Here is a 24,950-nt window from a genome sequence, read left to right as displayed (position 1 = left end):
AAGTTTTTTGTTCAGAAGTATATTTGTGGCGTAAAACTGTGGTTATGAACTCTTGCAAGTCGCTTCTTTCATGATGAAATATGTCTTTTGACAGCCCCATCGTGGCAGTCTCGTAGAAGTTTCAGTGTCCGTGAAGATTTTAGCGATTTGTGGCGATTAAACATTCGCGTTTTGAATACAATATAACAAGGAATTTCGAGAAGAAGGGCTCCTCTTCGGTATAAATCGAGAGGGATAATATGTTGGTAATGAAATGGTTGGGGGTTTTTTCTTTCTTGCTGGCAACTTGCTACGGTACAGACCCAACTCAAACACCAAAACGTGAGTATCTATAAGTTTCCGTGTATAACTTTATATAGTTTCATGTTAAAGTTAAAGCCGTGGTTGCCGGGATATCAATAATAAATAAAGTGGTTTTATATCGGGAATGTAAACGTTTGTTAGGGCCAAAAATAACAGCGGTGAAACAGAAATACTGATATGTTTATTGGACTAAGGCATTCGAATGTATGTTGTGTTTTTAATAAGTTAAGCGTTTTTTTCGAAAGACCAACCTATAATTTTGTCTGGTAATGCAAGCCGATTACTGTGGGAAAATACTCGGGTTTTACGCTTCGTTAGGTCCATAAACGTTTCCTTTGATAACTTTTGCTCTCAACTCGCGCTCAATATTTTAAAACATTGTTTAATGCATTAGGACATTTTGCAGAGAAGTTTCGATATTTGATGTGTCGATAGCTTCGTATTTTGGCAGCTGATACCTGTTATTGTAACGCGATTTACGATTGTCGAGTTGAATTTTAACGCTAAAACGATTGTCGAGTTGAATTTTAGAAAGGGAAATGGCTAAGCTTGATACAGAAGTGGAACTTCTCGTACAAATATAAATGCGACATATTGTTTTCCGACAGCAGCATTTGCATCCTCATCATCATCGTATATTGCAATAGTCTAGCTCCTTCGTCCTAACTTTGTCTATTAAATTAAATGTCTGAAATTTTGTAGTGAATATGTAAAGGAGATGGGACTCTCGAAAAATATATTGGTCTTGCAGCGTTAAGTGCGAATGGAGTACTAGGGGTTGAGACGGACTGTATATGGCGTTCAAAGATATTTCATTTTACAATCGCGAAACATCGTTGCTTTCTGTCAAACTGGAAGAGTCTAGTATTAAAAATATGGTATTGTAGTTTAGGTTCCTCTATCGTTGTCTCCATGCTCAAATAGCTCAATTTTCAGGCAGAAATTCGAGCAAAATACAATGTTCTTTCGGTGCATAAAAGTGGTGAAATTCAATACTGAATGTTATGCTTGTTTGTTATTAGTAAATATTTATATGTCCTGTTAAAGTTACCGAGATAATGTACCAGAAAGGGATCTTGGTGATTGATTATTGACAATACTCTGAGTGGTGGGAATAGTAACTTTTACAAATTAACTGTCATGCACAATATACTGAATACAGCCCTGAATACAGCCCTGAATACCTGATATTTTTACCACAAACATTGTCGATCAGGGTTATCTGAAGGAACTGAGTCATTGGAGTGAATACCATGATTCTGAAAGGGTAATAGTTTCAAAACTGATATCCAGTATTAAATTGATTTCAAAAGTGATATCTACTATTTAAAAATGTCTAGCCTTCTTAGCACAAAATTCGCATTTTAATAGTTTAACCTAAATTAAAACAAATCAATTGTTTAAAACTATTTTCTTCATCAAAAATACCATGATTTGCTTGAAATTAATGCATAGAAAAAGATAATAAGTTAGTTACGACAAGTTTACCAATTGTATTTACAACTCTTAGTGTGATATAGGGCACAACTACAGAATACCACGCAAGGTTAACTGTCAATTTAAGTCACTTATTTATCGTCCATACCATAATTTTGTTTCTCTGGCTGTGGATCAGCTTTTTCTTACTATATTTTACTTCAAGCATTCCGTATTAGTCATACTTCTACATATGTGGCTTTTAATAAAGTTTTATTGTGTGGTTTTATTTACTAAAATGAGTTGCTTTAATGCAATTTGCAGGGGATTTTATAATTATTCTGTTGCACTGCTGCTTCTTTTCTCCGTATAAAAATTAATGAAAAATTTTCCCTTTCCAGGTCTCCATCCGGGATTATTTTTCAGTAACAAGCCGGCGTTGCAGGACTCCCTTGGGAGAGGAAATGACAACGCGGCTGTCACCTTAAGCTGCATCGGTGGCAGCGGAGATGGTCGGAGAGTTTATTTCAAATGGTACAAAAGTGGAAGTGAATTGACGTCTGATTCATTCAGAACATTGACCACTTCTGGAGACTTGAGAATCAACCCAACAGACCATACAAGAGATGATGGTTATTATCAATGCTTAATAACCGATAACACATGGTCAGTTTTATCGAACAGTGCCGAGCTACGTCTGGCATGTAAGTATCACTTGTTACTATGTATTAGGGGCGGATCAATGCTAGCTCATCTGACAGGAGGGGTGCAGATTTTCCTAATGGGGTGCATCGGTGTGCTAGCAAACAATTGCCCAATTACAGTAATTCCTTGCAATATTGCACATTTGAACGAATGTCAAAAAAAGGAATGGTACATGCACAGTTGGTAAAACGGGGGCAGTATTTAATTAATATGTAATCACCTTTGAAGTTATAAGTTGCACTCTTACTCTACAATCACCCATATTGTACAATTTTCTAGCCTGTAATAATATAATAAGAGCCTACAGTACATATACCTTTTTTCATGGGGGAGGGGGAGCTTTAGGGGGGTGTGCACCCCTTGCACCCTGACTATATATCTTAATTAGTTGTTATATCTGAGGTAATGCTTAAAACATATCATCCTAAAACAATGGCTCTGACATAGCTACAATATAGGCAAAGTAAAATTGAGTGAATATGATGGCAGGATATACATATATCTGGATGCTTTGCAAGCTAGTATTTGGGCTGCATTATTAAGCAATTTTTTCATCATAAATGTATAGTTAACCACCTTTGTATACGTAAGTCCACTCTATAGCAGTGTGTCAAGGTTCTTTATTCAGAGTGGACATTAGGTGGGAGGGTTTCTCGGGACTGACAAAAAGGTTCAAGTTATCAATTGCAGAGTTATTAGTTATATTGATCATGAAAAGTCTCAGAATGACACCCCTCCACCATGCAGGACCAAAGCCTTACCTCCAAATGACCAAATACCATTCCATTTTTAATTATGTTGCATGTAATTTTCTGCAATACAGGAGGGTACACATTTGGAAATGTAGCAAAATTTATGTACTTTTAGGGCATAACTGAATGCAGTATTCAGCAAATATCAGCCCTTTGCAGGGATGTAGATAGGACCTTAACTTTGGGGGAGGGGGGAAATGGGAAATGCCTGCTAATTTTCAAAAGATTATATGGGGGACCACCCTTATCCCTTAATGCCTCCCTTGGCAACGCCTCTGGCAGGAATCGAATCCTATGTCTGGTGCCAGAGGTAATTTCTTCTGGTCCAGTGTAATGCCTGTTCACTACACCTTTCACTGAGCTACAGAGAAATCTGCCGAGAGCAAACCTGGATTTATGTATATATGTAAATAATGATGTATTGTATAAGAACTGATCTATGCTAGATGGACTGAGCACACAACCAATTTAATCAAGAGCTGGATGTGTATATCTAGTATAGGTCAGTGTGTATAAGGGTAAACTACATATGATTTTCTTTCTCAACTTTCCATTCTAGACATCAATGGTGTGACAAAAAGGGATGTGACTGTGTATGGTACTCAATACCAAGGCTGGAAATATGTTTTTGATCGCTCTCATTACTCGTATTCTGAATATCCTAAACCAAAGTTCATCTGGAAGTTTAAGGGACGGACACTGAGAGAGAGTAATCGTATTAGTATATCTGCAGAAGGCAATTTGTATATTGCTCAGTTGAGCCTTGATGATGCTGGGAAATACACATTTGAAATGGAACTGGGTTCTTTGAAACAGCAAAGGGAATCTGTCACCTTGCAAGTGGCCAGTATGTCTTTTACAACTATTATATTTACCTGTTCTCCTGTAGTAACACTGGATCAATAAGAGATGATCCTGACTGGGGCTCTAGGAAGAACAGTTTAGAACTGACAGAGCTATCCAGCATAAATAAAGTTAGTTTAAGTTTCCTCCTGTAGTAACACTGGATCAATAAGAGATTATCCTTACTGGACCTCTAGGAAGAAAAGTTTAGAACTGATAGAGCTATCCAGTATATATAAAGTTAGTTTAGTGTAGGTTTCCTCCTGTAGTATCACTGGATCAATAAGAGATTATCCTTACTGGACCTCTAGGAAGAAAAGTTTAGAACTGATAGAGCTATCCAGTATATATAAAGTTAGTTTAGTGTAGGTTTCCTCCTGTAGTATCACTGGATCAATAAGAGATGATCCTTACTGGACCTCTAGGAAGAACAGTTTAGAACTGATAGAGCTATCCAGTATAAATAAAGTTAGTTTAGTTTAGGTTTCCTCCTGTAGTAACACTGGATCAATAAGAGATGATCCTTACTGGACCTCTAGGAAGAACAGTTTAGAACTGATAGAGCTATCCAGTATAAATAAAGTTAGTTTAGTTTAGGTTTCCTCCTGTAGTAACACTGGATTAATAAGAGATGATCCTTACTGGACCTCTAGGAAGAACAGTTTAGAACTGATAGAGCTATCCAGTATAAATAAAGTTAGTTTAGTTTAGGTTTCCTCCTGTAGTAACACTGGATCAATAAGAGATGATCGTTTTCCCACATATCTGTGGAAACTAGAGATAACAGAGTTATTCATCATATATTAAATATAATTATTTTACGTTTTAGCGGCCTCAAGCACATCAGATATTTATGCAACGGTCATGTTTATGGGTCCAAGAAATCATGTTGTTGGTGTAAAACGACCTCCCTCAGTTACAAAGAAAGACATAACTTTTGAATGTTTTGCGACCGGAAAGTAAGTACAGAAATGGATTTCGTAGTCTGCTTTAAGCGTTTCCATGCTTGAACCGTAGGCGTACGGGTGCAACTTTGTTTGGGGGGGGGGGCAACTAACCCTTTCCCCCTGGCCCGTACGCCTAAGCTCGCTTCAAATGGTGGAATATTCTTCCCTAAAAATGAACCATATCCATGTATGAATTACCTTATTTTTCAGGCCAATGCCAACCATCAAGTGGAAAAAGGTTGGTGGATCAGAGATCCAGAGTAATTCGAAATATGTGATTACAGATTACGGCAAAAGATTGACCATTAAGAATCTTATTAAAAGCGATACTGGAAGGTACCAATGCACCATCACCAGAGCAGCGAGTGCGGTATTCCCCGAAGCTAATTTAAAAGTTGTTGGTAAGCTATTCTTTGCTTTATATAACGAAGACAGTAAAGCCCTGTATGTAGTTAGGCTTTGAGAACTTTTTATAGCAGACAGACGGACTTCATTTACACTGAATAGCTCTATCTATCTGGTGCCGGTTGTATCAAGCCCGTTTAGCTTAAACGGTGAAAATTAAATAACACTCTTACATCTCTCTTGAATGAGTCAACTTGAATATTATGCACTGAATATGTAGTTGTAAACAGTATCTTTGTATTAAGGTTAAAAACATTTAGTTTGCTTGTTGAATAAAACGGCAAACTTGCTTTCTATTTTAAACTTATCCACCGTTTAAGCTAAACGGGCTTGATACAAACGGCCCCTGTTCCAAACTGTTCTTTCTAGAGCACTTATAAAGGCTGACTATTTTTGAGTACGTGTAGTATTTGTTAGTATCCAGACCACGTCTCTATTGACTAGGTATTGCGCCAGATGTATTAGAGTTATATACGCCCTAAGTTCACTGATTCGCTCTTATTTGAGAAACGGGTGTGGGTACGTTTAAATACAGACTGATTGGTGGCAATACAGTATAAATAAGCATTCTAATGAGACAACTTTTTTCTTCAGAACAACCAGAGATCAAAGCTTTAGAGCCAGAAAACCAGGTCCGTCACATCGGCAATTTTACGACGCTGACCTGCATGGTGACTGGATCGTTTTCCGGAGTCCGTTTTTCGGTCAAGTGGTACAGAAATGGAATAAAGCTGTCGAAATCCTCCAAAATATCGTGGTTTTATCGAACCCACGGTTATTATAGGAATTACACTCTTAATGTGACAAAACTAAACAAGGACAATGATGGTGGAATGTACCAGTGTTTCGCTCAGAATGATGGTGGTAGTGATATGGCTTACACAGCGATCAATGTGCAAAGTAAGTGTCAGATACAGTCGAAGGGTTTCAGATTAGTTTTTGAAGTGAGGATCTGAGGATTAGAGTGTTAAGATTAACGCCTATATTCAAAAAGCTCACTCACACCCATACTCATCGAGTGTGACATATAAATTTCATTAATGCTGATCAATGAGAAAGTTTTTTCTGGATAGATGGAAAGATATAAGGTAAATCACTGAAAATCAAGCCCCTGTTCAGCTGGAAATACCGCCATTGAAACTTTATGAGAAGATTAAGATCTCCCACTCAATGAGTTTGAGTGTGAGTGAGCTTTTAGAATACAGGCGTAAGAGTTAGGATTAGGGCTCGATTAGAGTTCTGGTAAAGATTCTGGTTAGAATACTTGAACAGAGAAGTCTATATATTAAAAATTGGGAGAGGGGTTTAAGGGTTGGGATATGTGGAGGGGGAACTTCACATTTCAGAGATCTTTTGATGGAGGTGGGGAATGAAGGTTTAGGATGCGTTGTTGAGGAAATGGACATTCAATATATTTTATAATAGATAAGGTTGTCAAGTTGAACGTTGGGATTCGTAGGGAGGGAACTCTATGTCGGTGGGTAAAATTCTTGAAGGGGGAACTCTACATTTCAGATATTTTATTTTGAAATGGGTGGGTGGTTGAGATTCCTGGAGGGGGAACTCTACATTTCAGATACTTTGATTGACATTTCGTTTCTCTAGCTATGCCACCTTACATCTGGTATGGCCCGGGAGATGTGTACGCGGAAGTCAATCGTCCGGTCAAAATCGTGTGCAAGGCCAGGGGCTCCCCTCCTATCACGTACACTTGGGAGAAGAATGGCCGTAAAATCACAAACCTCAACCCCCGTGATAATGGAAAGAATGGCACTTACGTCATCAGGAATGTCGGAAGAGGTGACGTAGCTCAATACACGTGTATTGCAAGCAATGGCAAGACTCTCGCGGACACATATAGATCCACGGGAAGACTGGAACTAGTCAGTAAGTAAATGACGTCATCATATTTACCGTCAATTACGTTATTCAGTGAACATCGTGAACCGATGGTAGGAAAACAGGATAGCTCTATCCACCTGGTTGTAGTCAAGTCGCTCTTAAATTTCCCTCACTTTGCTGTGACTTAGAATCTTAGATTAAACCTATGTATGTACTTTTGAAGTGGAGTTTAACTTCACCAATAGACGATCTTTTGCATAATTTATCACGCTTATTCGGGCTGCTTATGCTTACAAATACTCCGTGGTAATCTGTTTGTCGGCTCAAAGTCATTCCCAATCTCGTTCCACGAGCCCGCGATTCCTCTGGCGAGGAAACAAAGGCTCTGGGTTTGCAAGCCAGGCTTCCGGTTTGTTCCGGTATTTATTGTATTTCAAAATTGAAACGCCGTGAACGACCAATCAGAGTCATTTCCGATTTCGATTATCCCAGAGCTTTTGTCTCCTCGCCATAGGAATCGTGGGCTCGGGAAACGAGGTCGAGTTATGCCTTGCTAAAACTGTTCCATTCTTTCCATCCAGGCCCAACTGTCGTGGTAAATAAGTCCATAACAGTCTACGCTTCCAAAGGCAGTGATCGTTACATATACTGCGGCGTTCGTTACGACAGGAAGATTAACGTCACGTACAAATGGTATTTCAAAGACCAGCTGATTGAGAGAACTAATGCGCGATATCGCTATGGAGACTGGGGACGATTGATTATAAATGGCGTTTTTGAACGAGACAATGGTATTTACCGCTGCGAATCAACCTCAAGCGTGGGTCATTATTCCACGACAGTTGAATTGGTCGTTCAAGGTAAGTTAAGGGTCTGTTACACGGTGCAATTCTACTTCTAAGAGATGGAAATTAGTAAAAGTCTTAAAGTGCATGAAGTGTAATAAACACAAAAGTTTCGTTGTTCCCAAATGTACATCTCTCAAAAGTAGAATTGCATTGCAAGTTGCATGGCCTTTAGGGATTCAAGCTCCACTGATCTTAAAACTGCTGGATCGCGCATCATTGCATTGAATATTTGAAGTCGGTTATCATGAGTTGAATTTTTAAGAATAATTTTTTATGAATTTTTGATCCTGTTGAATACATTGCAAACCGACCCATCCGGCTTTCGCATCGAGGTATTCCTCCAGGTTAGATACATAGTTCAGTGATTAAGATGTTAATGACGAATAGTTTATTGAATGATCATTTCAGCTCCGCCATACGAGCCCAGAGTCCCGACGATCGATCTGGTCAGACCCGCCTCTGTGAGGCTGCTGTGGCAAGTCAGCAATACTGGAAACAGCCCTATTCAGTATTACAAAATCGGCCAGAGATTTGTTGTCAACAAAACGGAAATCGTTCTCAGGCAAAGAGTGCATATTTTCGGAGATGTGAAAACTACCAAAGCATACGAGGTCCCTGGTTTGACACCCTATACAAGGTACAGTGTAACTGGACTGTTATCTGGAGGGATTTGTTCCATTCATTTCAAGGACTATTGTAATAAGATTAATGAGATGCAGGAGCCGGTTATACGAAAGCTGGATAGCGCTGATGACCATCGGATAGTGGTTTTTCCATCGCCTTGAAATTACCCGTTGTTTGGTAAACAAATATTTCGTTAAAAATATATTGGTGAAACTGCGTTTTCCCTGCTAATCAGATGTAAATAACATTAAATCTGAATGCAGGTTTCTTAAAACACTCTAAAATACCAGTAATCTGTCTGTACTGAAATACAACAGGACCGGTCTGGCCTTTTTTAGCGTATAAAGGAAGGCACCCTTAGTTTCTGCCCGTAATATAAAAGTATACAAAAAATTTCCAACTTCGCATGGCTATATTTTCCGTACTACTTGACATTTTGTAGTCAAACTTGGCCATTATACCAATGTTAGTATACTTGTTTTACCTGTGGTGATTTTCTTGGTCTATTATGCAAGTGTCCATTGTCTTTGTTTTAAATGTAGTTGAAAAGGGAAGTTGTTCATTGCATCCTTTGCTCTTAACATCTAGATACCAGTTTCGTGTTCAGGCGTGGAATTTTGTCGGAGCCAGCCCTTGGAGCGGCTGGTCCAAAGAAGTTGAAACGAGACAAGCAGGTAATTCAGGTTTGAATCGCCTGAATTTGAAAATCGAATAAAATGCACTTGAGGCAGTGAAACGTGAAGGCGGCGGTGGGCGTGGGGTTTTCCTCCAACCTCCCATAAGATGGTATTCTGAGGCTAGTTTGTTTCAATTTATTAGCTCCGTCGTACAAACTTAAAACTGTGGAAGGGAAGGCTGTCGATGATGACACCATTGAGGTCAAGTGGGAGGTGAGTGATAATGACCTACCGATACTTCATCTTGCACGGTTATTTTGTACCCGTATGTCCCTATCGTTCAGTTCGTTTAGAGGTAATCGGGTGCCACTGAGCTCTTTACTACTGGCTTGATGTTCTATCTAATGAGAATATTCCCTCATTTTTCTCGTTTCCAGGAGGCTCCTAGGTCCACGCACAATGGCGTATTGCGTGGGTATTACGTGGCGTGGAAGTACGCGGGGATTACCGTGGGAAAATATACCATGGTGAAAGTTACTCCGGCAACTACGAGAAAGGCGAAAATCACCAACCTCATCTTGAACTCTCCGTATGAAGTGAAAGTACAGCTGTTCAATGATGCTGGTGGAGGACCATTCAGTGATCCTGTTCTGATAAGAACTAAAGAAGGAAGTGAGTTGTTATTAATTATAAATTTATTTATACTGGATAGCTCTATCAGTTGTAAACTGTTCTTCCTGGAGGTTCAGTAAGGATCCTCTCTTATTAGTCCAGTGTTACTACAGGAGGAAACCTAAACTAAACCAACTTTATTTATACTGGATAGCTCTATCAGTTCTAAACTGTTCTTCCTAGAGGCCCATTAAGGATAATCTCTTATTGATCCAGTGTTACTACAGGAGGAAACCTAAACTAAACTAACTTTATTTATACTGGATAGCTCTATCTGTTCTAAACTGTTCTTCCTAGAGGTCCAGTAAGGATCATCTCTTATTGATCCAGTGTCACTACAGGAGGAAACCTAAACTAAACCAACTTTATTTATACTGGATAGCTCTATCAGTTCTAAACTGTTCTTCCTAGAGGTCCAGTAAGGATCATCTCTTATTGATCCAGTGTTACTACAGGAGGAAACCTAAACTAAACATAACTTCTTACCTATTTATACCTGACTACTACCGTTAGTTCATCGACAACAACAAGTGGATAATTAACTGATTATATATTCTTGTACCCAGTCCCCAGCAGTCCACCGCGCAATCTGGCAGTCAGGAATGTCTCATCTCGCTCTGTCCTTCTTGAATGGGACGATCCACCCCAACAGGATTGGAACGGAAAAATTACCCGATATATTGTAAGTACCTGGCGCAGTCCAGTCAACCGGTGGTAGCGTAGCGCGTGCAGTTGCAGTCTGTGCTGGACCTCTCTACAATTCTTCCGTAGATACGCGTTTGGGAAACTGCTAAGAATGACGAGAAAGATTTTGAAGACAGGATTGCGCTACACGACCCGTCAACCTTCACGCAAGTGTTCAACGTGACAAACCTGAAGACGTTCACTCAATACAAGTTTGAAGTGAGCGCTCAGAATAGCGTTGGTGGAAGTCCATTTTCCAAATCTGTACAAGTCAAGACAACCGAAGACAGTAAGTCTGTATTTACGGGTAATAAGGGGGGGAGAGGACTGAATTTTAATGAGGGGAGGTGCTGAATTTTTGTGGGGAGGATATAAAAATGAAAGTTCATCGTTTTGTCTGACTGGCCGTAAATATGAAAATGATTAAAAATTGTTAACCATGCAAAACAGAGATACGAATGTAGTCCATATAGACTATACTCCCGATTTGACGCGCAGAAAACGTCAATAGATTGCCAGTGGCGTAGCCAGAACGATAATTGGGGGGGGGGCCATATTCATATATTCGTGATACGCAGGATTAATTTCCTTTCAAATCAATTGTCTCTACAGTCTGTTTACATGAATATATGAATATGGGCCCCCCCAATTATCGATGCTGGCTACGCCACTGTAGATTGCTAGTAATATTCTTATTCGGTGTTCTATTTAAAATTTGTCACTTTTTTGTGTAAAATTCGTGATGTGAATCTTCATTCTCATTTTAATCTAGGGGGCTATGCATCCCCCTGTCCCTGCCTTTGAGGTTACGCTTATATCATTATCGATACATCACTATCCCCCACTAACCCTGACGCAATTTATCTGAATTTTAGTTCCCAGTGCTCCGCAGCGTCTTCAAATCGTCGACCAGTTCTCGGACACGATCAGCGTGAAATGGGTGAGACCTCGCGAGGTGAACGGTGTTCTAACGGGCTACGTCGTGGAATATTGGCGGCTCGACGATTTTGGGGATAAGGCTGGGGAGGTAAAAACTGTCGAAGCCGAAGGGGGCGCACTGCAAACGGGCATAACAAACTTGCGGGCTAAATCGAGGTACAAGATTAGAGTCGCTGCAAGGACGAATGCTGGCGTGAGCGATTATGCTGAGATTGAAGGACGAACACAGGACGTTGCTGGTATGTAGCTACCTTAAGGCCCTGCAATTGTTCTAACAGCTTGTAATATCCTATATATATAATTAAGCAAAGGAAACATTTGTCTTTAATCATTATATCTGTCAGTTTCCGACAACATGTTTATAGTGAAAATGCTAAAAAAAGATGATATGCTGTTGAGAGTGTCCTAGCCCAATTTATAGGGAGTACCCCTCCCAAGTATAAAACCCTTGCCACGTTTCTTATCAAAAAAACACTTCTAGGTTCCTAAGTTCTGCAAAATGTAGGTTCTTTTTTTTGCACAGTATTTCTGCATCATTGATATTGTCCTAAAATCATGCGAAATGTTGAAAAGTATAACTTGTATGTTGTGACTTCAGTGAGACCCAGAGAACCGAGTCAGCTGCGACTTTTCGACGTAAACGCCACATCGATGCAGTTAACATGGAAGGAAGGTTTCAAAGGCCATTCGCCCATCATCAAATACCTCATCGAAGGCAACAACGAGACGGGCTTCGCGAATGATCGCAGTTCCAAATGGTTCACGGCCCTGATCGTAATCGATCCTTTCAAGATCTACAACCTACCTCCGGTCGTCATCGGGACCGCGACGATCTATCGCTTCCGAGTTAGAGCCGAGAATAAAGTTGGTGTTAGTGCATTCAGCAACGTGTCCGCTGGTATCAGCACTGCTGACGCACGTAAGTTGAGCTCATGCGATAATTTCTTAATTCGCAGCAAAAATTGCAGGTATAAACATAGACAGCCCAGGCTTCGACTTGCGCGTGTGACTCTCGCGCGTGTGCCGCGCTTACTTTGTTTACATCGTGTATCACACGCGCGACTATCACATGCGCAAGTCAAAGTCAGGTCTGCCTATCGTATAAAAAGGACTTTTATTGATCATTCAATTCGCAACATTACTTTTTCTTTTCAATTAAGTCCACGGAAGTTCATTAATTTAGGATTTTGTAGCTACATTTATATATCCAGTGTTTATTATCAGATCAGTGATTCAGGAATATAAATTGTTTGATATTTCAGGTCCATGGTCGCCGCCTGTAAACATTCGTGTCTCGCCCGCACAGTATCCTGGGGAGTTTTTCTTATATTGGAATGTAAGTGAACCATTGAACTATATAAGTAAACTGGACTATTACTGAAGTGATTAAGTAAACTGGGCCCGCACAGTATCCTGGGGAGTTTTTCTTATATTAGGATGTAAGTGAACCATTGAACTATATAAGTAAACTGGATCAACTATATATAAGTAGATTAACTATATAACTGTACGAACTATATATTTTAAAAAATTGGACGAACTATTAACATCAGTACGAACTACTTTTAACGTATCCAATTTAGGCGCCTCCCAAAGAGACTTGGAACAGTCCTTTTATAAAGTACACCATTGTCATTCAAGAAGAAGGGGAACATGGAAATTTTACCAAATCCATCTACAGCGGTATCCGTGCGAATGCCAGACGGTTTAGACTGACAGCATTGTTGAAGTACACATCGTATGAGATCAGAATGAAAACAGTCAACGAGCTTGGCGATAGTCCTTTCTCCCCCGTGGTTGTCTTGCGAACGCAGGAATACGGTGAGTGTTGCGTGCTTCAATCCGGGGGGCGGGCAGGCGAATTTTCGTTGAACACTGTTTTTTTTTGCACTGACACTGTTCTTTTCTCTTTTAGTTCCCGGCGCTGCGCCTCATAACATCCGGGCAATTGGCACGTCTGGATCGAGCATTGAAGTGTCCTGGGACGAGGTTCTCGAGGAGAGCAGGAATGGCATTGTACTTGGTTATAAGGTAATATATTTCCCAGTGTCTTAGCCAGAGTCTACTGTTAGAGGCTAGGATTTGAAGGTAACTGGACGATCTATATAAGTAAACTGGACTAACTACATACAACAATATTAACATTCCCCTTTTAAGCTGGACCCAAAATCTTAAAAATTCACCCTAAAGGTGAAAGTCAAGTCCGTATGTAAAAACAAACGGTTTGTTCCCATTTTAAACTTTTATACTTTTTAAAATACAATTTGCTGCTAGAATATCTGACATGGTTCCCTATACGCTTTTGAATGAGTATGAACTAGTGTTTACGTTTCAGAACATGCGAAATTTGGGCAATTTTTACTTCAGAGGTCCCTCGCATTGTTATGAGCAAACTTGAGCGGGGGCCAGTTGTTGGAAAGGCATTTAGCAACGGGGGATAAGTTCAAAATGGAAAACAAAATGATCTATTTATTGAACAACCGAGCTGAAGTCTTTTGATGTAAATAGTTAACTTTCAATGGAAGAACATTCACAAGATGTATGAGAGTATTTTTCAACTTTGGCTTATCCACCGTTTAAGCTAAACGCCTTTCAAACGGACGGCTCCAGAACCGATGCGCAGAACAGACTTAACTTCAACCTCAATATTTTATTTTTCTGCAGTTATTTTATCGTCTCGTTCAATACGCACCCCACGATTTTACCGAACTGGATTTAGGTAATGTCAAATTATACACACTCAAGAATCTTCTGGGGTACACGCATTATGACATCAGAGTCTTGGCTTACACCAAGATTGGAGATGGCAAATTGAGTGACAGACTAAATCCTTATCCGCGAACTCTGGAAACAAGTTAGTAAAGTTCTTTTTATATTAATCGTACAGTTTCCACCAAGATGCACAAATCTGGATTTATGAATATGGATTACACCAATATTCAGCCTCATAACAACGGCACAGAATACCTATCAGAAGTAGAACTCCTGTACTTTTTTCGTAAGTGTGATTCGCCATGATTCGTCACTTAGCAAGTGCATTTTTTTAGGCAGTCCCCCCCTGCCAATACTAAAATGGCCTGATTTTAGACATTGGCAGGGGGGTGACTACCTCAAAAAAATGCACTTGCTAAGTGACGAATCATGACGAATCACACTTACGAAAAAATAGTATAGAGTTATTCTTCTGATAGGTATTCTGTGACAAGGGTAAATTTCGTTTTAGACTAGTCAGCTAGTTTGTTACATTTTCAGTAACCCAATGAAAATGCGTAAATTTTGACTACTTCCGGTTAAAGGTACATTATTTACCATTTTAAATGAAGTATTACAAATTTCGACACTCAGAATGGCTTTGCCTGAAAAATGTAAACAAATATACCGATTCGTTTAAAACGAAATTCCACCTTGTTGCCTCATATTCAAATTACGTATATTTCTATGTTTTTGTCTACTTTTGATCGATGTGATTTCTTGTCAGAACACAATATCACATGTGGGCACAATACAACCAGTTCTGACGACAGTATTATTTCAAATTCATTGCCAAATATACATCTCTCAAAAGTATCAATAAACATTGAAAAGGCTAGATCGGTCTACATGGACTTGTATGTACGTCATTTTTTCGCCATTTTTACATCGTCTTTATGTTCCCGTTCTTTATGTTTAGAACCCGGTCCTCCAAGCAACCTTCGCTTCCCAACGGTTACCCAGTCGGTGGTCGTGGTGAACTGGGCACCACCGGAAATGACTGGTGGAAATATAACACATTACCGAGTGAGCTACAAGCTGCGTGATGACGGCAAATCTCAACTAGTTACCAGACCTTCGCTCATCGCGAGAAAACGATCAGATTCAATTCCTAATCTTTCGTCTAATAAGTTCTATATATTCAATGTGCAGGCCTACACGGCGGTAGGCTGGGGCGAGGAAGCCAGCGCGGAGATTTTCACAAGTCGTAGAAATACAAGTAAGAATGTTTTATTCTGTATCGAAAATTTTTAATTTCCTTGTTTTCTTGAATATTGTTTCTTGTACTGAAGTATGACGATTTTCGCCAGGCTTTCTCCTGTAGTAACACTGGATCTTGGATAAATAAGAGATGATCTTTGCTGGACCTTTAGGAAGAACAGTTTAGAACTGATAGAGCTATCCAGTATAAATAAAGTTGGTTTAGTGTAGGTTTCTCCCTGTAGTGACACTGGATCAAGAGGAGGTGATCCTTTCTGGACCTCTAGGAAGAACAGTTTAGAACTGATAGAGCTGTCCAGTATGAATAAAGTTGGTTTAGTTTAGGTTTCTTCCTGTAGTAACACTGGATCAATAAGAGATGATCCTTACTGGACCTATAGAAAGAACAGTTTAGAACTGATAGAGCTATCCAGTATAAATAAAGTTAGTTTTTGTGAGATTTCTTCTGTAATAACACTGCAACAAAAATAGATTGCCTTTGTCAATGTTTCAGAAAAGTCGTCTGTATCAAGTTTTAAAACGTTTTTCTTTTTCAGAAAAACCTGAAAGACCTATTATTCTTCCAATCTCTGACTCGGATATAACTTGGCGTTCGATAAAAGTTCGGTGGGCCGTCGGAAGACGTCGGGATCAACCTATCAGATATTTCACTCTTAGACTGCGCAAGCCTCAAGGAGCCTGGGAAATACATCCCAAGCCTTTGTCTGGTACCGACAGTGAGATGATTGTGTGGGGACTGCAATCTAATCACTTCTACACTTTTGAAATCACTGCAACGAACGATGCCGGTACCAGTCCTCCGAGCGCACCCTCGCCTCCTGTGAGGACGTTTAGGAAATGTAAGTTGACTATCCTCATCTTCTATGTAATGTATATAGTTCAGTGTGAAAGATCTACTCTGAACTCAGGGGGTGAGTGGATGCCTTCAGTTTGCTTTACAACATAACAAGTGGGGTCGAGTTTTGATGAGCTTAAGATACAGCTTAAGATTTTAGAAAAAATACTTTTCAGCTGAGTATGGACATGTTACCTCAAGTGTGTATACATTCCAGTTTTAATATAGAGTGCTCCACTCTTGCCTGACGAATAACAAAATCTCGCATTCACTAAAAGAAAAACTTCAAATCAATGTCAGCTGATTGTTAGTTTTTATTCGGCAAGAATTGACAAAATTTTCAATTTTTTTTTTCAGCAACACGAGGAAGTCCTCGTGATGTGAGAATTATGTCACCAAGTTCAACATCACTCACTATTACATGGAAGGTAAGCTACATGAAATGGCATGGTGAGGTAAGGTTCATTGAGCTTTCATAGGCCCAAAAGTAGTAACAATTTCCACACACAATAAAAAGGTATTTAAATTTTCGAACTTTGCAAGGTCATACTGTCCGCATTTTGCAAAATTTTCCTGTCAAAGTTTACATTTCAGTATGCTTTACTAGCTGTGGTTGCTGGATTTCTTTTCCCTAGATAAGAATTTATTCTAGCGGGAAAATTGCCAGGGACGCTGGGGGGGGGGGGGGGTGCAGAAGCAGCAGTGCAATGGTGGCAATAGTGCCCTTTCGTTTTAAAGGATTATACATTCTATACCTTAAGTAGAAGTGCCACTATTGAGAATCAATGGCGAAGAACTCCAAGACCAGGCCGTAGCTAGACTGCTTAATTTGGGGGGGGGGTATATTCATATATTCATTTTTATGTACCGTAGGAACAATAGCCTACAAAAGAAATCAGTCGGGCATAAGACGAGTATAACTTCGCAGGTTTACTGAATTTGTGATGTTTTCCATTTTCTGATAGCCTCCATCTTTGGTTGACATCGAAACGACCATCAAAGAATATCGTTTGGGCTACAGACTTCACGAAATAAACCGTCCTAGTAATAAGGTTTACCTCACCATAGTTTTGTCGGCCCCTACGAGAAAGTATGAACTCACAGGTCTTGAAGAATACACATTATACGACATCAAGTTAGAAGCTGTCGATGTGAATTTTGAATATCTGCCTGCCTACCTGGAAACACGGAGGACCTCGGCTGAGCGTAAGTAAAGCCCAGTGATCTCTAACAATAACTGGAACGACTATGCCTCAAGGAAAGGTCTATTCGAAACCCTTGTTTTTAGGGTCCAGTATCTTGACTTAAAACAAACAGTAATTTTGCTCCACAAAATTGTTTAATGCAGCTCTTTTTTCTACATTTATCAGTCCGGATGTTAGTATAGTAAATGGAGTTCTGAGTTATCGATCGAGATTCTTTCGTGGAATTCTATAACACACCATTAATTAAATGGCAACGCGGTCACTAGTGTAGAACTTTGTATCCTTGCTGAACAAGAAAGAATTTCTTGGTAAACAAATGTTTACATTCCAAGGCAAAGCCAATGAGAATGCAAAAATTTTTAATACTTCATGTAAAATGGTAAATAATGCGCTTACCGGAAGTAGTCAAGTTTCTGCTTTGTGATTGGGTTACTGAAATGTAAACAAATTTGCTGATTGGTCTAAAACGAAATTCTCCCTTGCTTCCTTGCCGTAGGTAAAACACCCGCGAGTTTCATTGTCTATCATTTCTCTAGGACCCAGACGACCAAGCCTGAATGGTAAACCCAGTGCTGGTCCAACATTCATTACCCTATCTTGGGGCTCTCCTGGTACAACGAAAACACCAATCTTAGGATACAAGGTATTCAAAAAGATTTACGTCCTTACTTAGGTTTCCTCCTGTAGTAACACTGGATCAATAAGAGATGATTCTTACTGAACCTCTAGGAAGAACAGTTTAGAACTGATAGAGCTATCCAGTATAAATTAAATTAGTTTAGTTTAGGTTTCCTCCTGTAATAAGACTGGATGAATAAGAGATGATCCTTAATGGACCTCAATAGAAGATCAGTTTAGAACTGTTAGAGTTATCCAGTATAAATAAAGTCAGTTTAGTTTAGGTTTCCTACTGGATCAATAAGAGTTGATCTTTACTGGAGCTCTGGGAATTTAGAACTGATATTTCAACATTATATTTTCTAGGCTGAATACAAGATTCCTTCTCGCCGGCGTCGTGCCGTCCGCGAACACTGCGAAACCCCTCAGCCTGGGTCAGCTTATTTCAGCAATACCTCAACTAGTGGAACTATAACAGGTCTTCAAATGTACACAAGTTATGTCATCTCCCTGAAGTCATTTAACACGGCTGGCGACAGTGACCCCAGTAATTCAGTTTCTGTTCGGACAGCTGAAGGAGGTAAGAGGGCCTGTTTTGGCACAGTGTTTTTAATCGTGGATGTGTAGTAAGGTTTAATTTAGTTTAGGTTTCCTCTTGTTGCAACACTGGATCAAAAAGAGATGAACTTACTGGACCTCTTGGAAAAACAGTTTAGAACTGATAGCGCTATCAAGTATGAATAAAGTTAGCTTAGTTTAGATTTCCTCCTGTAGTAACACTGGATCAATAAGAGATGATCCTTACTGGATCTATAGGAAGATCAGTTTAGAACTGATAGAGCTATTCATTATAAATAAAGTTAATTTAGTTTAGGTTTCCTTCTGTAGTAACACTGGATCAATAAGAAATGCTCCTTACTGGACCTCTAGGAAGAACAGTTTAGAACCATAAACAATCCAAAAGACTTGTCTTCTGGATTGTCTATGTTAGAACTGATAGAAGTATGACGATTTTCGCCTGGCTTTCTCCTGTAGTAACACTGGATCTTGAATCAATAAGAGATGATCCTTACTGGACCTCTAGGAAGAACAGTTTAGAACTGATAGAGCTATCCAGTATAAATAAAGTTAGTTTAGTTTAGGTTTCCTCCTGTAGTAACACTGAATCAATAAGAGATGATCCTTACTGGACCTCTAAGAAGAACAGTTTAGAACTGAAAGAGCTATCCAGTATAAATAAAGTTAGTTTAGTTTAGGTTTTCTCCTGTAGTAACAATGGATCAACAAGAGATGATCCGTACTGGACCTCTAGGAAGAACAGTTTAGAACTGATAGAGCTATCCAGTATAAATACAGTTAGTTTAGTTTAGGCTTTCTCCTGTAGTAACACTTGTAGTTAGATAAGTAACCTTTTGTGATCTATAATAAGAAATATGGAGTGAGTGTATACTTCTCATTTTTATCTAGTGCCTGGTCCCCCGGCGGTGTTCGACTTTGATGGCGTTTACGATATAGAGGTTCACATATATTGGGAACGCCCTTGTCAACCAAATGGTGTTATTGAAAACTACGTCTTAACTGTGAGTTCTGGCGGAAGAAAAGTTCGAACAAAGGAACTCAGCGCGAGTTCTGGAGAGTATAAAGTCCTGGGACTGGCACGAGCCAGGATTTATAAATTTGAATTGGTCGCAGAAACGTCGAAGGGTAAAGGAATTGCTAAAGTGCTTGAAGCAAAAACCAAATCTGTCGCAGGTCAGTCAGTTTGCACTTCCACTTTTCTTTCCCAGCATTCTCGTCCCCGATTGGTTAATTCGTCACGAAAACGTAAAGCTATTGGTCGATTCAAAAGCACGGAAATTTGATGCAATTTTCAACGAATAAATCGATAAGTTTTTGTTTGTAAATTAATCGTTCCCCTATTCGAGTTTTGAACGAGAAATATAGTCAAGGCTGAAAACATCGTTCAAAAGTAGGTGAAAATGAAAAGTTTGGTTATCAGATATGTGTAGAAAAAATAGCCGTTTGAAGTTAGCAAACTTTGTATAAATTGCTAAAAAGTGGGAAAAGATTATTTTCGATTTCGATTTATTCAGTTATTCTAGTTGAAAATTTAGTTGGATTCAAGCGGAAGTCTGTTAAAATTCTATAAAATGGATAACTTTGTTGACAAATTGCCAAAAGATTTCTCCCGTTAAAATTATCACGCAAATTTGGGCTGCCTATGATGATTATTGGTACTGTAGAATCCCTTGAGCTTTCTCAGAAATTTCGTGTTTACTGACTCTCTTATCCGTGTGCGCTAAGGACCTGATACTTTGTGTTATAACAGTGAAACCGTCCCGACCGAAGATAACACTTGTGACGGCGGAGAACGACGAAGTGACGCTCAGCTGGCGTGTTGTTTCCCATGGCAACACTCCCATCACGAAGTATATCATAGAATATCGCTCTTCAACAGGTGAGAACTCTTTATAACAATGTCATTGTGACGATTTTCCCGACCTGGGGCCGGTCGTAAAAACACTATATTTTGTGTACCTATAAATCGTAGTCGATTGGCCAATCTTGTTACAAACTGTAGTTAACCAATCTTTTTGCACCTGGCCCCTGATTTTGAAGTATTACAGCGAGTTTTATGGAACCAAACAAGCACATGGTGTTGTCGGGATTACTACATTGCCCATTTCAATACCTCAAAAGTCGTTTCAAACTCTCCTTAATTTTGGATTTTGTGACAACCCCACGTGAATTTGTTTCCACAAACAAAGTCCAAAATTATTATTATCGCAAAGAACTTATTAGACTCTCCTTAATCATTTGCAGAGAAAAACCCCTGGGTCACGGGATGGAGGCTCGACCCATCAGATACGAAAAAGAATAGAACATCCAGGACGTTCTACGTTGTGCTGAGAGATCTGGAACCGAACACAGTCTACTGGTTCCGAATGAAGTTGGAGAATAAAATAGGGTTTTCTGAGCCGAGCGACAGCTCTCCGTCTGTTTCAACAGGTTGGTTTGAAGAATGACATGGATATTTTTATTTATTTTTTATTTTCGCCCGTACGGACCGGGCGAGATTTTAAAGTACAGTGCCAACGCTAAAATATGAATTCGGGTCGCAAGAGAAATAAATCTATTATTTACCAACCAGTCTAGTCAGTCCGTACAGGGAAATATTTCCCTCGGTCTCAAAAACGCCCCTTCTCAAAAACGCCCCTCGGCTTTCGGCCTCGGGCTGTTTTTGAAACCTTGGGAAATATTTCTCTATACGGACCTTCAATCTGGTAAATAACATATATATATCTCATTAAGACTATCGGTAGCTAGACAAAATTCTAATTTCAGCTGGAATGGTAACTGTAGTGATAAACATGGCCATATTCGCCCGAAGCCGGTATTGTTTTTCGGAGTTTGTGCAAATTGTGCTGTACATCAAACTGATAAGATTAAAAGTATTTCTAAAATGCCAGGCTATTTTTTTAGCCGTGTTTACAGAGAGGCGCGTTTTAACTGTGAAACAAAATAAAATCCCCAACTTGGTATTATTAATGCGTTTTTTTTTCGTTTTTTTAACTTCATTGTATTTTTCTTAGGCCCAGCTCTTCCCGAAGCGCCATCTGCTCTGATATATGAAGAAATTTGGTTCATTTCAGTCATGGCTGTTATTGGTTTCCTTATCATACTCTTCTTGATAATCTGCATCTGTTTGCTATGCCGACGGAGAAGACGACGAAGTGAGTCTGGGCGACACTAGATGTTCTTGATTTCAGAGCAAAGCGTAGAGCATGTCCTGACTATAGAAAGCGTAATTCCAACTTGACAAAACAAACGAACTAAACAAATTTGATTTTCACTCTTTATCCTAGCTTAATCCTAATCTTGATCCTAGCTCAATCTTAATCCTAATCTTAATCTTATTCCTAGCCTAATTTTGATCTTAATCCTAGCTTAGTCTGAATCTTAATCCGAGCTTGAATTTTTATCCCCAACAGAATCTTTATGCTTATCTTGCCTTACCTTACCACAACATCATCGCATGAGCGTAATCCAAACTTGATCTAGTTCTAGCAGCAGTCTTTCGTTTCAATTTAATTTACATTCATAATTTTTCATTCCTAACAAAAATCTCATATAACTTTAGGTAAACATCTAGCATATCCCATTGAAATGGAAACGCACAACAGTTTAGGACATAGACCTTATTCCAGTTTTGACGAGACGCTCAGTAATGGAGGAAGTAAAACACACCGAGATGAAAAGTGAGTTTAACTTTGTCTTATATGTTTATGTGTAATGTAATGTCTATTATCTCGTGATTTTCGCACTTTGACTATATGGACGATAATGAACAATTATTGGATGAGGTTGAATGTGTTATCGAGAATTATCAAGCCGAAGTTTGCGTTATTCGAATATCGCAAACTGAGGCTTGATAATTCTCGATATCATGCGAAAACAGAATTCAGTAATTGTTTTATTATGTAGTTATTTCCTTTTTAGAGAGGAAGCCTGTCCCATTATTGACAACAAACTAGCGGCAAAAAATTACGTCACCTACGGATAATTTTCAATGTCGTGTAGGTGGCAAGACATTGAGAATTATCTGTAAGTTTTTAGCCAATCACAATCGAGATTGCATTAGTTATGCATAATAACATGATTTCATGAACTAACAGCTGGTTTAGTGATTCCCTGCTTAAATAACCTGATTTTGCTAGAAAATATTTCAATAGAAACTGTTTCAGAGTTAAGACATTCAATGATTCGTCGGTTGATTACCGCCATTTTGGTTTCGCACATCATAGCGTTTTATAGCAAATATATCATTCCAGTACATATTGAGGTCACCGGGTCAATCTCTCATTTGGGTAACATTAATATTTCGTTCCAGGCCTCTCGTTGACGACGAAGAGAGCGAACAGGAGGGTGAGGAGGAGCAAGAGGAGGACGAAGCGAGTAGCTTGGAAACTAAGTCCGACATCGAAAGTGATGAAAGTTCTGATGATATTTCGACTAAGAAACAAAAGATGGAAAAGGCTTTACGTGAACAAGACAAATACCGTGCTCCAAAGTCCTATTCTACTGAACAACTTCACAATTCGCCACCCCCCGCCTATGCCACTTTTGCAAGCAACAGAGGCAAAGGTAAGCCCATGATGACCGGGGGGAGGAGCACGTGCTACTTTTCATTTTCAAATTATTAGTTGTCATTTATGATATATTAACGCGATATTATTACCTAAGGCCGTTCAGAGCCTTTCCTAGACCCGTTCGGTGACTTTGATGATGACATCAACAGTAAGTCCTATCAACTTCCATATCGCCCGCCAACAAGACGGTCAGCGTTCGAAGCTTACGACGGAGAAAGTTCGGAGAGCTCCGAAATCGCAAATCGGAAACGAGGGGACCCGAGATCAAGTAGCTTCAGACGCGCCCTGGTTACAGGTGGACCTAGTCAGCCCGAGCCTGAGCGGCCGTACGAACCTAATCGCAGGCCACAACCGCGTAAATATCGTAGTCTGGAGAAAGCTGTGAACGAGAATACTAAACCACCAAGTTACCATGACGATGATGATGACGATGACGATTCACATCGGCCGAGTTTGCCGCCCGAGTATCGTTCGGACAGCGGTCGCGAAAGTAGCGATGATCATGAACGTATACCTCTTACCCAGGCTAACTCGCGCTACGAACGCGAAGATCGGTCAGAATCACCTGCACCTGAATATTATTCCGATGATTCATCGGGAAGACGTCGACTCACCGGCGGAGGACCGACGCCACAACCAGAGATTTCTTCATATTCGTCGTTCGTGTAGTCCATGTAGGACTGGCCTAAATGCCTCAACATCCGTAATCGAGTCCAGGCGCGGATATCGGATATCGGATGGACGGCTGTTATACAGCCATTTTCGAAGATGAATAATTTTAGTTCCACATAACGCTTTGCCAAACAAATTATTTTTATAGAAAAGTGTCGGGGGCTTGCCACCGACGACCAAACATATCATATACATAGTTAGTTTTGAAGTTAGTAAACTGACTGCGATGCTCGTCGTTGAGATGTAAAATTTTGTACGGAAAGATTCATTCGCATATTAAGCAAGTTTAATATCATAGGCAACTTTATACGTAATGGCAAAACAATTTAACTTACAGCGTTTTCAATAAGCATAAGCATAAGCGTGCTTTATTTGTGACAATATTTACGTTGTATTATAAAGTCAGAGGCGAAGTAGTAAATGATATCTGACGTTGAAATAGCTCAGTTTTAGTCAGTCTCTTTAAACATTTCCAGCAAATTCTGCAATACTGCAAACGTGTAAACGGGCCTTAAGACAGTGTAATCTCAGGTGATTTGAATGTTTGTCAGATTTGAGGTCACGCTTGTGTTTTAAGAAATTATTTGCACATTGCAGACAAATTGTTCTTGGAAACACGATTTACGAGTTTTTTTATACAATAACATTCTAATAATATTCTTGTATGTTTGCATGGAGACATCAGTAAGTAAATTAGCTTGTAGGTACACCACGTAAGTATTTGATACTGCAAAGCTTTCGGTCCGTTAACCCGGGCCTTCATCAGTGCATCAATGAGGTGTACCTATAAGCTAATTTACTTCTATAACATTCTACCTGAACCGTGTGTATTTTATACTTCTACCTAGAATTGTTGTGTGTTCCAATAGGGAATTTGCAGAATCATTATTGCACAAACTAA

At 39.5% G+C, this 24,950-nt stretch overlaps 1 protein-coding gene across 1 annotated transcript; it reads left to right on the top strand.

The window, feature by feature from the left end:
- On the top strand, positions 1 to 24,950 carry LOC114519219 (protein sidekick-1-like). Its single transcript, XM_028539311.1, has 33 exons — positions 1 to 321; positions 2,121 to 2,423; positions 3,736 to 4,023; positions 4,849 to 4,978; positions 5,177 to 5,367; positions 5,966 to 6,271; positions 6,977 to 7,258; positions 7,795 to 8,073; positions 8,470 to 8,698; positions 9,274 to 9,359; positions 9,505 to 9,575; positions 9,740 to 9,974; positions 10,541 to 10,656; positions 10,746 to 10,947; positions 11,534 to 11,836; positions 12,196 to 12,516; positions 12,860 to 12,933; positions 13,181 to 13,418; positions 13,513 to 13,628; positions 14,262 to 14,451; positions 15,268 to 15,567; positions 16,106 to 16,408; positions 16,762 to 16,832; positions 17,370 to 17,610; positions 18,146 to 18,252; positions 18,594 to 18,807; positions 19,695 to 19,979; positions 20,557 to 20,685; positions 21,051 to 21,236; positions 21,821 to 21,961; positions 22,369 to 22,486; positions 23,119 to 23,372; positions 23,472 to 24,950. Exons 1-33 carry the CDS (start codon positions 240 to 242, stop codon positions 24,044 to 24,046), a joined length of 6,966 nt encoding a protein of 2,321 aa, XP_028395112.1. The 5' UTR covers positions 1 to 239; the 3' UTR covers positions 24,047 to 24,950.

This window comes from Dendronephthya gigantea, unplaced genomic scaffold (assembly GCF_004324835.1).
Source record: "Dendronephthya gigantea isolate DGI-Jeju-01 unplaced genomic scaffold, DenGig_1.0 000013F, whole genome shotgun sequence".
Classification (NCBI taxonomy): domain Eukaryota; kingdom Metazoa; phylum Cnidaria; class Anthozoa; order Malacalcyonacea; family Nephtheidae; genus Dendronephthya; species Dendronephthya gigantea.
This window is presented reverse-complemented; position numbering and strand designations above follow the sequence as displayed.

Excerpts from the sequence above, each read along its gene's own strand:
- LOC114519219 (XM_028539311.1), top strand. The coding sequence starts at position 240 with ATGTTGGTAATGAAATGGTTGGGGGTTTTTTCTTTCTTGCTGGCAACT. Across the intron at positions 11,837-12,195 it reads ACGAACACAGGACGTTGCTG|TGAGACCCAGAGAACCGAGT; the intron begins GTATGTAGCTAC and ends TTGTGACTTCAG. Across the intron at positions 15,568-16,105 it reads CACAAGTCGTAGAAATACAA|AAAAACCTGAAAGACCTATT; the intron begins GTAAGAATGTTT and ends TTTCTTTTTCAG.